This window comes from Callorhinus ursinus, unplaced genomic scaffold (assembly GCF_003265705.2).
Source record: "Callorhinus ursinus isolate GAN/ISIS: 27379988/994484 unplaced genomic scaffold, GSC_fseal_2.0 scaffold9, whole genome shotgun sequence".
Lineage (NCBI taxonomy): Eukaryota > Metazoa > Chordata > Mammalia > Carnivora > Otariidae > Callorhinus > Callorhinus ursinus.
Window position 1 is genome coordinate 27,294,950 of NW_027397071.1, and position 13,116 is coordinate 27,308,065.

Here is a 13,116-nt window from a genome sequence, read left to right on the forward strand (position 1 = left end):
ACGCTTTACCATCTGAGCCACCCAGGTGCCTCCTCTGCTACTTTCAAAGTCTGATGTGGAGACAAATGTTTTATAACTGGTGCCTCTCCTTATTCCCCTCACCAAAAGGAGTGAAATGTCAGAATATCTGTCCTCTTATTTTCATTTTCATAGCAGCCAATAGCTAATATCAAGCACTCACTTTGAACTTTTTAATCACTTTACCTGCAATGTACCTGTATTCATTTATTTAATCTTTATAGTCTTTAAATTGTACGGTTGTTGGGGAAATTGAAAGTTGAGAAATGACATAATTCATCCAAGGCTAAGTGGCCAGTAGTAGAGCCCACGCTCATAACCATTATGTTCATGACTGTCAGTACCAGAATGTCTTTTAATTGCTGAGGTAACTAATTTCTTGCATTTCTTTCTCCTTTCTGTTCAGGCAACAATGCAAATGGGCTGGTTCCTGCTTTCAGTTTTATCACACTTTGGTGGAAAAGCTCAGGCTTTAGAGATGCAGTAGGGAACAGCAGGTTTTGGGTTCTGAGGCACATTTCAGTTCTAGTTGGGTGATCTTAGCCAATTAATTTTATTTCCAAAGTGGCAGGAAAGTGGTACCTATCTTTACGAGGCTGTGAGGATTAAAAGAGAATGTTCACACAATGACAGCGTATGCAGGTGTTCAGGGGTGACCCTTGTCACTGTGGAGACGTTACTAGCCACTGAGCACCCCCATCCAGAGCAGTAATCAACCAGATCTGTTCATAGGTGCTTTTTTTGTCAGGACCTATTTTGCCACTGGCTCTTTGCTTAAAAAGAAAAGTTTCCCTGCCTGGCTTTGTTCTCACTGGCTCTAGGCTTAACATTTTACTCTCTGTATAAATTCTTTGGCCAAAAAATATTTTTTTGTCCAATAGTTAACTAAAACATAAGTTTAGGCCTAGTTCTCTGCAAAGCGTTTCCCATGAAAATAACTTCTTATGTGAAACTGTGTGCATTAATACCATTGTGAGCAGTGTTTTCTGTTTTTTTTTTCTTGCCTCTTGCAAATTTTTGTTCTGAATCATATTATTTTATCTTTGCATCACATATGAATAGCTTTATTTTGCCATTTGTCTTTATTTTGACTAATTCTTTTTCTTCCAAGAGTTAGAATATGACTAATCATAGCATAATGTTCAAAGAGGGTTATTATTGGGGGCGCCTGGGCGGCTCAGTCGGTTAAGCGTCTGCCTTCGGCTCAGGTCATGATCCCAGGGTCCTGGGATCGAGCCCCGCATCGGGCTCCCTGCTCAGCGGGAGGGAGTCTGCTTCTCCCTCTACCCTCCCCACCCCCGTTCTTGACCTGTCTCTCACTCTGTCTCTCAAATAAATAAATAAAATCTTTAAAAATAAATAAAGAGGGTTATTATCGGACTGGCACAGTCGTTAAAGGAATGCTTCAGGCCAGATGTCTGAGACGTAATACTTGCGCTGGAGCCTAGATGTCCATGTTGAGATTTCGTAGGAATAAGGGCTGAGTTGGGTATTACACAGTGTTCAGTAAATCCTGTCTTGACAAGACCATTTAGATTTCTGTTTGTGTTTATATTCTTAGGTGACCGGGTTATCGATGTGGGGTCTGAATGGAGAACTTTCAGCAATGATAAAGCAACAAAAGATCCATCCCGAGTTGGAGACTCCCAGAATCCTCTTCTGAGTGATGGAGATTTGTCTACCATGATTGGCAAGGTAATAGATCCTCTCTGCAGGAAACATAAAGTGTGGACTGACCAAAGACCTGGGAGTTTGGGAACTTTGCAAAAGTATCCATCACTGCCCCCATGAGGAATTCTGACCTGAGAATAAGATTTAACCAGTAATACTATTGTGAATGATTGTTCCCTTACACATTTCTTCCACCTTAAAGGGGAGAGCAACAGGTCATGATTACAGAGTCTTTATATCTCAGGCCCTTGTTTCCCGTGAAGCCCATTTTGCACAAAAATTCTTTGAGTTCATATTGATATGAATGAAAGAAAAGAAAGTCTTTTCTTCCCCTCCCCCCCCTACATTACCTAAGATAAACTGTAGCTCGGTATAGCCTGTTTTCTAATATTGGTCGATTTCTGACTTAACCTAAGTGACGTATGTAAGCTTCACATTCATCATCAGTGAGACTAAGAGTACTTCATAGAAATTTTGAGGGTTACATGGGAATGTAGGTAAAGTATTTATAACACACATGTGGTGTGTGTTCAGTAAATGGTAGCTGCTGCTGTTAGGTAAAGCAGCAGTATAATTTGTCTGGCAACCTGGCTCTTCTTTGCTCTTTTATCTGAATTGGAAGGAGTGGTGGCAATATTCCAAAGAACTAAGCGAGGGATGCAATTTCAGGACTTACTGTATACTGCTGCAGTCTATTTTCAAGAAAATATTATGAAAAAGCAGGTCATTAATTGTTTTTTCATGCTCTATAAAGTATGTATAAAATTTGAAAAACATAGTGTAGGCTAGGTTAAAGTTGTAGTATTATATTCAGAAATATCTTTGGGTGATTTCTACATTTACTTTAGCTTTACAGGCTTGGGGAAAAAGTATACTGAGGACATTTTAAAATCTCAGATTGCCACAAATTGACACTGTGACTTTTTTTAATGTTTAATTTTTTCAAAAGGAAGTACATGACTCAAACACAAATGTAAAAAGAACACAATTTTCTTTACCCTAGACCCCCAAACTCAGTTCCCACTGCAACCCCCTTTCCTTGTCAGAAACCAGTAACCACTATCGCTAGTTTCCTCCTGTATCCTTTGACAGTTGTTTACCCTACATGGCAAAAGAGAGTTTTTTAAGATGCTATATTTGTCATATGCTAGATTTTTGTATGTATTTGGGACTGTTTCCGGACTTTCTATCCTTTCTGTGTCCTGGCTCCGGCAGTCAGATGTCATACCATACTGTTAGTATCTAGTAGCTTTAGTTCCTCCCTGCTCTGCTTTCTCAGCATTTTCTTCACTTGTCTTTTCCATTTAAAGATTAGGATGGATCACTTTGTTTAAAAAAAAAAAAAAAGTCATTTTCAGCGAGGTTTTGGTTAGATTTGCAAATTGACTTAGGGAAGATTGACTTCTTCCTGATAAATCTGTCCAAAAACATAGTATGCCTTTCCATTTCCTTAAGTCATATGTGTCCTTCTAGAGAGGTTTTCTTCATAAAGGTCTTGCATGTTTAAGTTGATTCCTAGATACTTACCTTCTTTGTTGTTTTGCAATTGGAGTATTTTTCTTTCATTGCCTTATAACTGGCTATACATATGAAGGCTATTGATTTGTTTAATTTTGACCTTGCCTCTAATGAATTCTATGATTTATAGCAGTTTTACAGTGATTTTGAGTATTCTAGGTGTTCAAAAATACTATCTGCAAATAATCACTTCCTTCCCAAATTAGTACTTCTCATTTTTCTCTTGCCTTATTTTATTTTTAATTTTTAATGTTTTTTATTTTAAGTAAACTCCACGCCACACGTGGGGCTTGAACTCACAGCCCCAAGGTCAAGAGCTACGTGCTCTACTGACTGCACCAGCTGGGCGCCCCCCCTCTCTTGCTCTTCTGCCTAATTTTAAAATAATTACACCAGTATAGTTGATATAATTGTTATCTAGGTACATTATGTAATTATAATTACATTATATTGGTCAGTTTTCCTAGTACAGGCGTACCTCAGAGATAGTGCGGGTTTGGTTCCAATCCATCACAGTAAAGCAAATATCACAATAGAGGGAGTCAAATGCCTTTTTTTAGTTTCCCAGTACATATAAAAGTCTTATTTACACTATTAAGTGTGCAGTAGCATTATGTTTAAAAAAATACATATACCTTAATTTAAAAATACTTTATTGCTAAAAAATGCTAACCATCATCTGAGCTTCCAGCGAATTATGATTTTTTTGCTGGTGGAGGATCTTGCTTCGATGTGATGGTTGCTGAATGGTAGGTGGCTCTGGCAGTTTCTTAAAATAATGAAGTTTGCCCCATCGATTGCCTCCTCTTTTCACATGCGATTTCTGTGTAGCATGTGTTCCATAGTGTTTTACCCACAGCAGAACTTCTCTCAGTATTGGAGTCGGTCCTCTCAAACCCTGCCACTGCTTTGTCACCTAAGTTTAGTTAATATTCCAAATCCTTTGTTGTCATTTCAACCATCTTCACAGCATCTTCACCAGCAGTAGATTTGAGTTCAGGACACCACTGTCTTTGTGCATCCATGAGAAGCAGCTCCTCAGCCGTGAAAGTTCAGTCATGAGATCACAGCCGTCCAGTCAGATGTTCAGGCTCCCCTGCTGCTTCTAGTCCTCTTGCTGTTTCCACCGCCTCTGCAGTTCCTGCCTCCACTGGAGTCCTGCTCCAGGTCACCCAGGAGGGCTGGAATTAACTTCTTCCAGACTCCTCCTGTTCATGTTGATATTGTGACCTCTTCCCATGAATCATGGATGTTCTTAATGGCATCTAGAATGGTGAATCCTTTCCAGTTCTTCAGTGTACTCTGTCCAGGGCCATCAGAGGAAACACTATCTGTGGCACCTGTAGCCTTATGAAATGTGTATACTAAATAAGACTTGAGAGTTGAAATGACTCTTTGATCTATGGGCTGCAGGATGGATTTGGATGTTGTGTTAGCAGGCATGAGAACAACAGTAATCCCATTGTTCAGCTCCATCTCAGAGCTCCTGGATGACCAGATGCATTGTCAATGAGCAGTCATATTTTGAAAGCAATCTTTTTTTCTGAGCAGTAGTTCTCAACAGGGGACTTAAAATACTTAGTAAACCATGTTATAAGCAGATGTGCTGTCATCCAGGCTTTGTTGTTTCATTTCTAGAGCACAGGCAAAATAGATAGCATAATTCTTATGGGCCCTAGGATTTTCAGAATGGTACCTGAACATTGGCTTCAACTTCAAGTCAGCAGCTGCATTAGCCCCTAACAACAGAGACAGGCTGTTGAAGCTTTGAAGCCAGGCATTACCTCTCTCTCCTCTCTAGCTCAGGAAGTCCTAGATGGCATGTTCTTCCAAAAGAAGGCTGTTGCATCTACATTGAAAATCTGTTATTGAGTGTACCACCTTCGTGAATTCTCATAGCTAGATCTTCTGGAGAACTTGCTGTAGCTTCTGTGTCAGCACTGGCTGCTTCACCTTGTGCTTTATGTTATAGAGAGAGCTTCTTTCCTTCAACCTCAGGAACCAACCTTTGCTACTCCTCTCCTGGGGCTTCCTCATGTCTCTGAGCCTTCACAGAATTGAAGAGAGTTAGGGCCTTGCTCTGGCTTAAGGGAATGTGGTGGCTGGTTTGGTCTTCCATCCAGGCCACTAACACTTTCTCCGTATCAGCAAGAAGGCTGTTTCACTTTCTTATCATTTGCGTGTTCACTGGAGTAGCACTTTAATTTCCTTCAAGAACTTCTCCTTGGCATTCACAACATGGCTGTGTTTGGCACAAGAGGCCTAGCTTTCATCCTGTCTCAGCTTCTGACATGCCTTCCTTTACTAAGCTTAATCATTTCTAGCTTTTGATTTAAAGTGAGAAGTATGTGACTATTCCTTTGACTCCAACAGAGAGAAGCCCTTATAGGGTTATTAATTGGCCTAATTTCAATATTGTTGAGTCTCAGGAAACAGACCCAAGGAGAGGGAGAGAGATGGGGGAACAGCGGCTCAGGGGAGCAGTCAGAGAGCACAATTTATTAAGCTTGCCGTCTTCTAAGTATGCACTTCATGGAGCCCCAAAACAATTATAACAGTAACATCAAAGATCCCTGCTCACAGATCACCATCAGAAATAAGTTTGAAACGTTGCAAGAATTACTAACACGTGACAGAAACCTGAAGTGAGCAAATGCTGTTGGAAAAATGGCACTAGTAGACTTGCTCAACGTAGGGTTGCCATAAACCTTCAATTTGTTAACAACAGTACAAAAATACAGTCTCTGCAAAGTGCAGTAAAGTGAAGCGCAATAACACAGGGTATGCCTTTCTTCTTCATGAATCATTGTGCTGGCTTTGGGCCTGGGAGAATGATTTTCTAACTTGAAGTACCCATTTGTAGTGTTTTGCGAGTTTATATCAAAAAATGGCTTTTGAGTTTTGTTTGCTTGCCTTTATAGCACCTTTGGAGATGATCCTTTGATTTTTCTCCTTAGATCTATTAATGTGATGGTTTATATTATTGGGTTCTCTCACAGATATTCATTTAAACCATCTCAGTCTGGTACTTGTTCTACTGAGGAATAAGGAGAGGGCACAGGGTAGATTTCTTGGGCTTATGGAGTCGGATCATATAAGTTGTTTTTTTAGAAATGTTGTTCATTCAGATTTAAAAAAAAATTTTGCATAAAGTTGTAAAACTTTGTTTTATAGGGTACAGGAGCTGCAAGTTTTGACGAATTTGGCAATTCTAAGTACCAAAATCGGAGAACAATGAGTAGTTCTGATCGAGCAATGATGAATGCTTTCAAAGAAATCACTACTATGGCAGACAGAATCAACCTCCCTCGAAATATAGTTGTAAGTTCTTGTCTGTCTCCTTTAAGCGAATTCTGGCATTGACTTAGCATAATTTAATGAACACATGAAATTTTGATATTGCAACTAATTAAATGGCCTAGAGTTAATTAAACTTAGTTTCTTTGCTTTGAAGGATCGAACAAATAATTTATTCAAGCAAGTGTATGAACAGAAGAGCCTGAAGGGCAGAGCTAATGATGCCATAGCTTCCGCTTGTCTCTATATCGCCTGTAGACAAGAAGGGGTTCCTAGGACATTCAAAGGTAAGTGTTTAGTTGCAGACCAAAGTCAAGCAGCTTTGACACTACGTAGCTGTCATGCTTTCCTGGTTACATACTGTAATCCATCTTAGTATCATTTCCAAATGCCTCTTTTTTTTGTTCCTTGACAGAAATTCATTCTGTAATCTTAACCATGTTCTTTTCAGGCTATTTTCCCATGTGATGTCACTTTAGCCCACGTAAGCTCCGTGTTCTTTGCTCATGAGATCTTTTGAACTGACTCTATTTTGGGGGCTTTGAGGCCTGGCATCATAAGCCAGAGGATGCCTTCCTTACTAGTTAAGTGTGTACACTTCATGCATGGAAAACCATTTCCACTCCTAGCACAGGTCTCTGCAGGTGAAGGAGTCAAGCCTTAGAAAAAATCAGCGACATTTGTCTCTTGTTATACAGTTTGCACTTTCACACTCGAGTTAGAGACTTTGAGAGAACTAGTATTTTCTGTCCAGTTTGCAGTCATGATAAATAGGTGAGCTGTTCACACTGCCGCTGTGGTCTTTACTCTTCCACTGCCAGGTTCACTCCAGCTTAAGACTTCCGTTACCTTTCGTGCGTCAGTGAATATTTTACAACAAGGCCGTGGCTTTTATCCTCATCATCTTTTTGGTTACTGCAGCTAAAACTAAGACTTTTCTTAAATTTGTTCTGAAAGTGTTTGGTAGTTTAATTTTTAGAATAACAGGGTCAAATATTTGATCTCATTTTGTTATAGCCTATAAGCACAGGGATTACACATGCATATGCTTGAGAAGTATTCTTCAGCTTTGCGTAACTTACTAGTCTGAATTGAAACTTAAAAGGAATTAATATTAAAATAATAAGAACCTACATTTAACTTGTCTAAAAGACTTCTTTAAAGTGTGATAAACACTTAAATTAACAGAGGGATTAACAGAGCGCCTGGATGGCTCAGTCAATTAAGCATCGACTCTTGGTTTTGGCTCAGGTCATGATCTCAGGGTCATGAAATCGATCAAGCCCCGCACCGGGCTCTGTGCTCAAGGTAGAGTCTGCTTGAGAGTCTCTCTCCCTCCCCATCTCCCCTGCACCTCCCCCTGCTCACGCACACTCTCTCTCTAAAAATAAATATCTTTTTAAAATAACTGAGAAATTTTAAATTAGCTCTATGGGAAGTATCACTGAGAGGATTAAAGATTCATTTATAAGGCATGATTTGTTCTTTATTGAGGTAATTAGTATGTCATATAACATATATATCCATATACGCCATAGGTGAGTTTGGGGTACACAGTATTAATACATTTGACCCTTGAACAACATGAATTTGAACTGCATGCATCTACTTACATGCAGATTTTTTTGACATAGTGTAGTACTACTGTAAGTAGTTTCTCTTATGATTTTAACATTGTCTCTAGCTTTCTTGTAAAAATACAGTATATGATACATATACAAAATAGATGTTGACTGTTACCACTAAGGCTTTCAGTCAACAGTACGCTATTGGTAGTTAAAAAAGTTTTGGGGGAGTAAAAAGTTATACATGGATTTTTGTGCTGGGAGTGGGCATCCCCTGACCCCTGAGTTCAGGGGTCAACTGTAATTTGACATCTGTTTTATACTACAAAGTAATAACTAAAAGTCTGGTTACCATCCATCACCATACAGCTGACTCCTTCACTCATTTTGCCTACGCCCTAACTCCTTTCCCCTCTCATAACCACCAGTGTGTTCTCTGTGTCCATGAGTTTGTTTTTATTTGTTCATTCGTTTGTTTTGGTTTTTAGATTCCACATACAAGTAAAATCATGTGGTATTTGTCTTTCTCTGTCTTATATCACTTAGCATAATACCCTCAAGGTCCGTGCATGTTGTTGCAAATGATGAAATTTCATTCTTTTTTATGGCTTAATAGTATCCACTGTATTGATATACCACCTCTTCATCCATCCATCCATCAATGACGTTTAGATTGTTTCCATATCTTGGCTGTTGTAAATAATGCTGCACTGAACATAGGGATGCATAAATCTTTCTGAATCCGTGTCTTTATATTCTTTGTATAAATACCCAGAAGTGGAATAGCTGGATCATACAGTATTTGTATTCTTAGTTTTTTGAGGAACCTCCATCTTTTTTTCCATAGTGGCTGCGCCAGTTTACATTCCCACCAGCAGTGCATGAGGGTTTTTGTTTCTCACATCCTTTTCCCTCTCCAACATGTGCCTGTTGGCCATCTGTATGTTGTCTTTGGAAAAATGTCTATTCAGATCCTCTACCCATTTTTTAATCAGGCTGTTTAAGGCATGATTGCGTTTTTGCAATTAGAATGTATTTTATAATCAGAAATGATATATTCTTAAATGAACCGTATGACTTATGTGGATTTATCTTTTTTCTTCTTTCAGAAATATGTGCCGTGTCACGAATTTCTAAGAAAGAAATTGGTAGATGTTTCAAACTTATTTTGAAGGCTTTAGAAACCAGTGTGGATTTGATTACAACTGGGGACTTCATGTCCAGGTTTTGTTCCAACCTCTGTCTCCCTAAACAAGTACAGATGGCAGCTACACATATAGCCCGTAAAGCTGTGGAACTGGACTTGGTTCCTGGACGGAGCCCTATCTCTGTGGCGGCGGCGGCCATTTACATGGCTTCACAGGCATCAGCTGAGAAGAGGACCCAAAAAGGTAGGATTCTTTCTCAGGAGGAGTAGTGATGAAATCGTGAAGGCTGTGGTATGTAATTGTATTTCCATTTTAAGTATAAAGCAGGTAAATATCTGAACCCACATTTAAGAGATAGTTTCTTCATCAGGGCACCTGGGTGACTAAGATCATGATCTTGGGGTCGTGAGATCGAGCCCCGTGTCGGCCTCCACGCTTGGTGGGCAGTCTGCTTGAGATTTTCTCTTTCCCTCTGCTCGAGTTCTCTCTCAAATAAATAAGTCTTAAAAAAAAAAAAAAATTTCTTGGAATCAAAACAAAATCAAAACTTCGAAGCAAAATACTGTATTTTAAGTGATTCATAAATAAAAATGGAGGCATAACTGTGTATGGACACACTTTTCCCATTCAAATTAAGTATTTTAGTTTGTACATTTTTCATTTCTAGAAGTTATTTTTGTCACCCTGAAACGTTATTTTGAATAGTCCTTCTTTCCCCCTCAAAACTTAGCTTTTTAAATCTTGAGAGGTGGGGGCCACACTGGTTTCCCTGCTTCCTGGCATGGCTTCCTACAGCTGGGCTCATCAGAAATTCCTGCTGACCGTCAGGTTATAACGTTCTGTGGAGCCCGTTTTCTTTCGCCTTTCAAACGTTACTCAGTTTCTTAATGAAGACGCTGACAGAAGTCTCATCCTTCTACAGCCATTTTTGAGTTTACTGCCGTAGGGGAACTTTTGAACAGAAGGAAGCGCTAAGTGAATTTCTTTACAAGCATTTGTTCATTAATTACTTCTGTGATCCTCAAAAAGATCTATAAATAAAAAGAAGCAGTCAATTCTAAATTCAGAAGTGAGGCAGTGAGAGGACTAGCTGCACTGACTGTTAATACCCTCGTAAGAGCAGCCTGTTCACCTCTGCTTAGGCCGCACATTGTTCTATTAATAAAAGTAATAAATTATATAGAAGAAGCCAACCATTAGTTACTTAAACGTGCCATTATCCATTCCTTTTGGCCTCCACTCATATTTTTTAAGGAAATTTTGAGTCTTCTGGTAAAATTGAGAAGTTGACACTAAGCAGTATCCTTACCTTTATTCCCAGTTGTAAAGTTTATTCTAATCAACACAGAAGTGTTTATCTTGGCACTTTCTGCTGTTTGTGTTTTACATGAAGTTTTTGGGGTTTTTGGAGATGTAAGGCCCTTTTCTTCCCTTGCCGGCAGCCAGTTGAGAGTCACCGGTCTCCATGTCTAGAAGACAGATAGCAAACACGACAGCATTAGGACGTCCTACACACAGACGACATTTAAGACTAGCTCATTGCACATGGATGGCAGGCATCCACACTGAAAATCCATAAAACCTTAGGATTTGAACTGTGAAAAGGTGGTAAAATGAGTTTGCATTAAAGCCTGTGTTTTAAAAATCCATTTTGATTAAGTATTTATGACCAAATAATTGTCAAGTAGCATCCTTTGGACTTTTAATAAAAAGGAAAAAGGTGACAGTGACCCTGAAGGGTAAAAGTGGATCTACTCCTAGGGTTCCGTAATAGACTAGAAATACGTGAACTTTCAATGCTCAGTGTTATGTGTCTGTAATAGTCAAAACATTCACATGATGTTAGAATGTACATCTGTCTTAAGCAGATGTATAATGTTTGATGTACTAAGTAGAAAAAAGAGGCTGTTAGGTCAGTCTTTAACGTATGATTCCAAAAGAACCTTTTAACAAAAGAACAGAATTAACTAGAGGTGTTGCAGGGGAACTTTTAAACACGGAAATAATAAAGTGAGTTGTTTTTTTTTTTTTATTTTATTTATTCATTAGAGATACAGAGAGAGAAAGCATGAGCAGGGAGAGAGGCAGAGGGAGAAGCAGGCTCCTCACTGAGCCAGGAGCCCGATGTGGGGCTTGATCCCATGACCCTGGGATCATGACCTGAGCTGAAGGCAGACGCTTAACCATCTGAGCCACCCAGGCGCCCCGTGAGTTTCTTTATAAGAAAGTATTCATACATTACTTCCATGATCCTCAGAAAGATTTACTGTGAAGGAGAAGCAGTCAATTCTAAACACGACGGCCGATACAATAGGTCTCACTCCTAGTGCTGTGCCCTGAGCACTGTTCCCATGTCCTGCAGTCTTCACACGGCCGAGACAGCCCTTTGAGGTGATAGGGATACTGCCATTATTACTGTTACCAACTGTAGCCCTCCTTTCTACCTCTTAGTATGGATTTCCATTGTTAGGGTTTGAAAGGCAGCATCTCTGGGGTTTTCACTGTGGATTTTATACTACCGTATCTCACACATTGGAACACAGGTTGTAGAGGGAGATGGGATGGAAGTTGTAATTAATTTTTGATTTTTGTCTTTTAGAAATTGGAGATATTGCTGGTGTTGCTGATGTTACAATCAGACAGTCCTACAGGCTAATCTATCCTCGAGCCCCAGATCTGTTTCCTACAGACTTCAAATTTGACACCCCTGTGGACAAACTACCACAGCTGTAAATTGAGGCAGCTAATGTCAAACTCTTCTGAACACTGAACTTGGCCTGTTGTACATAGCCTGTACCAAGTGCTGGATTGAGCCTCTCTTTAATAAGGAAAAACAAAAGACATGGTACGCATTCCAGGGCTAAATATTAATTGCTTGGCATTCTGTATGTATATACTAGTGAAACATATTTAATGATTTAAATTTCTTACCGAATTTGCTTTCTTTTGTAGCAATCTAGGAAGCTGTATTTTGGAAGATATTTGAAATTATGTAATTCTTGAATAAAATGTTTTTCAAAACTAAAGTTTTTGTTATAATTACATGTTATATGTAATTTATATTACAAATAATGCATATCATTGCAGCTAATAAAGCTGATAGAGGTCCTTGTTTTCTGTTTCTTTCCATGTATATGGTTTTGTTTTGTTTATATAACAAAGTTAGGCTTTGGGAGCCACTGTTGACACCAAGAACATCAAAGAGGGTGCGTGCAATTTACTAAAATATATATATTTATATTGAAAAGCCAGAAGTAATGAACTGGACCTTGAAAGGCATTGACTGAAGAGATATAACAATGAGCTTATGGAGCAGAGAAGATGATGCTGGTAAATAATTAGCAGATTGCAATTTTTGGATGTTAACAATTTTCTAGAACCTGCATTATCTGCAATTATTTTTATTTACTAAGATACTCATAGGGTAAAGAATATTTAAAATAGATTAGGCCTAGGAATGTCCAGGAATTTTTTTAATAAGTACAGCTCCCCCATAGGTGATTGGGAGGTGTAGGTGTTTTGCCTATCACTCTTAGATAAGGAACATCAATTTAGGGTCTTAACTGGTAGGCACTGAAGGTAAAAACCAACAGAATTTTGCCATTTTACCAATGAGGTAGTTGTGAGGGGCCTTGAATCCGTGCTAAACATCACCTTACAGGGTAAAGTGCACTGCCTTAAAGCAGGTGTCCCAGTTCTTTCTTACACATCTGTCAAGAGGTTAGCACTAGATTAGAAGTACATCTCCTATTGCAGTCTAGTAGACAGATTCACACTCTGGTCCAAAAAGGGACTTTAGAAGATCAGACTTTCATTTCTATTGACCACGGAAGGGGGGATGGCTACTGGACCGTGAAGAGAGATGGTATTTCTCCTTTGCACAAAATGTAGGACACAAC

The 13,116-nt window shown here is 39.1% G+C and overlaps 1 protein-coding gene across 1 annotated transcript in view; it reads left to right on the forward strand.

Annotated features, from left to right (window-relative positions):
• Positions 1 to 12,325, forward strand: part of GTF2B (general transcription factor IIB) — a 32,942-nt gene extending 20,617 nt beyond the window's left edge. The window contains exons 3-7 of the mRNA XM_025872133.2: positions 1,580 to 1,713; positions 6,382 to 6,528; positions 6,662 to 6,791; positions 9,179 to 9,460; positions 11,817 to 12,325. Of these exons, the coding sequence (XP_025727918.1) occupies positions 1,580 to 1,713; positions 6,382 to 6,528; positions 6,662 to 6,791; positions 9,179 to 9,460; positions 11,817 to 11,950 (827 nt within the window). The 3' untranslated portion in view covers positions 11,951 to 12,325. The remainder of the gene's footprint in view (positions 1 to 1,579; positions 1,714 to 6,381; positions 6,529 to 6,661; positions 6,792 to 9,178; positions 9,461 to 11,816) is intronic.
• Positions 12,326 to 13,116: the final 791 nt, after the last annotated feature.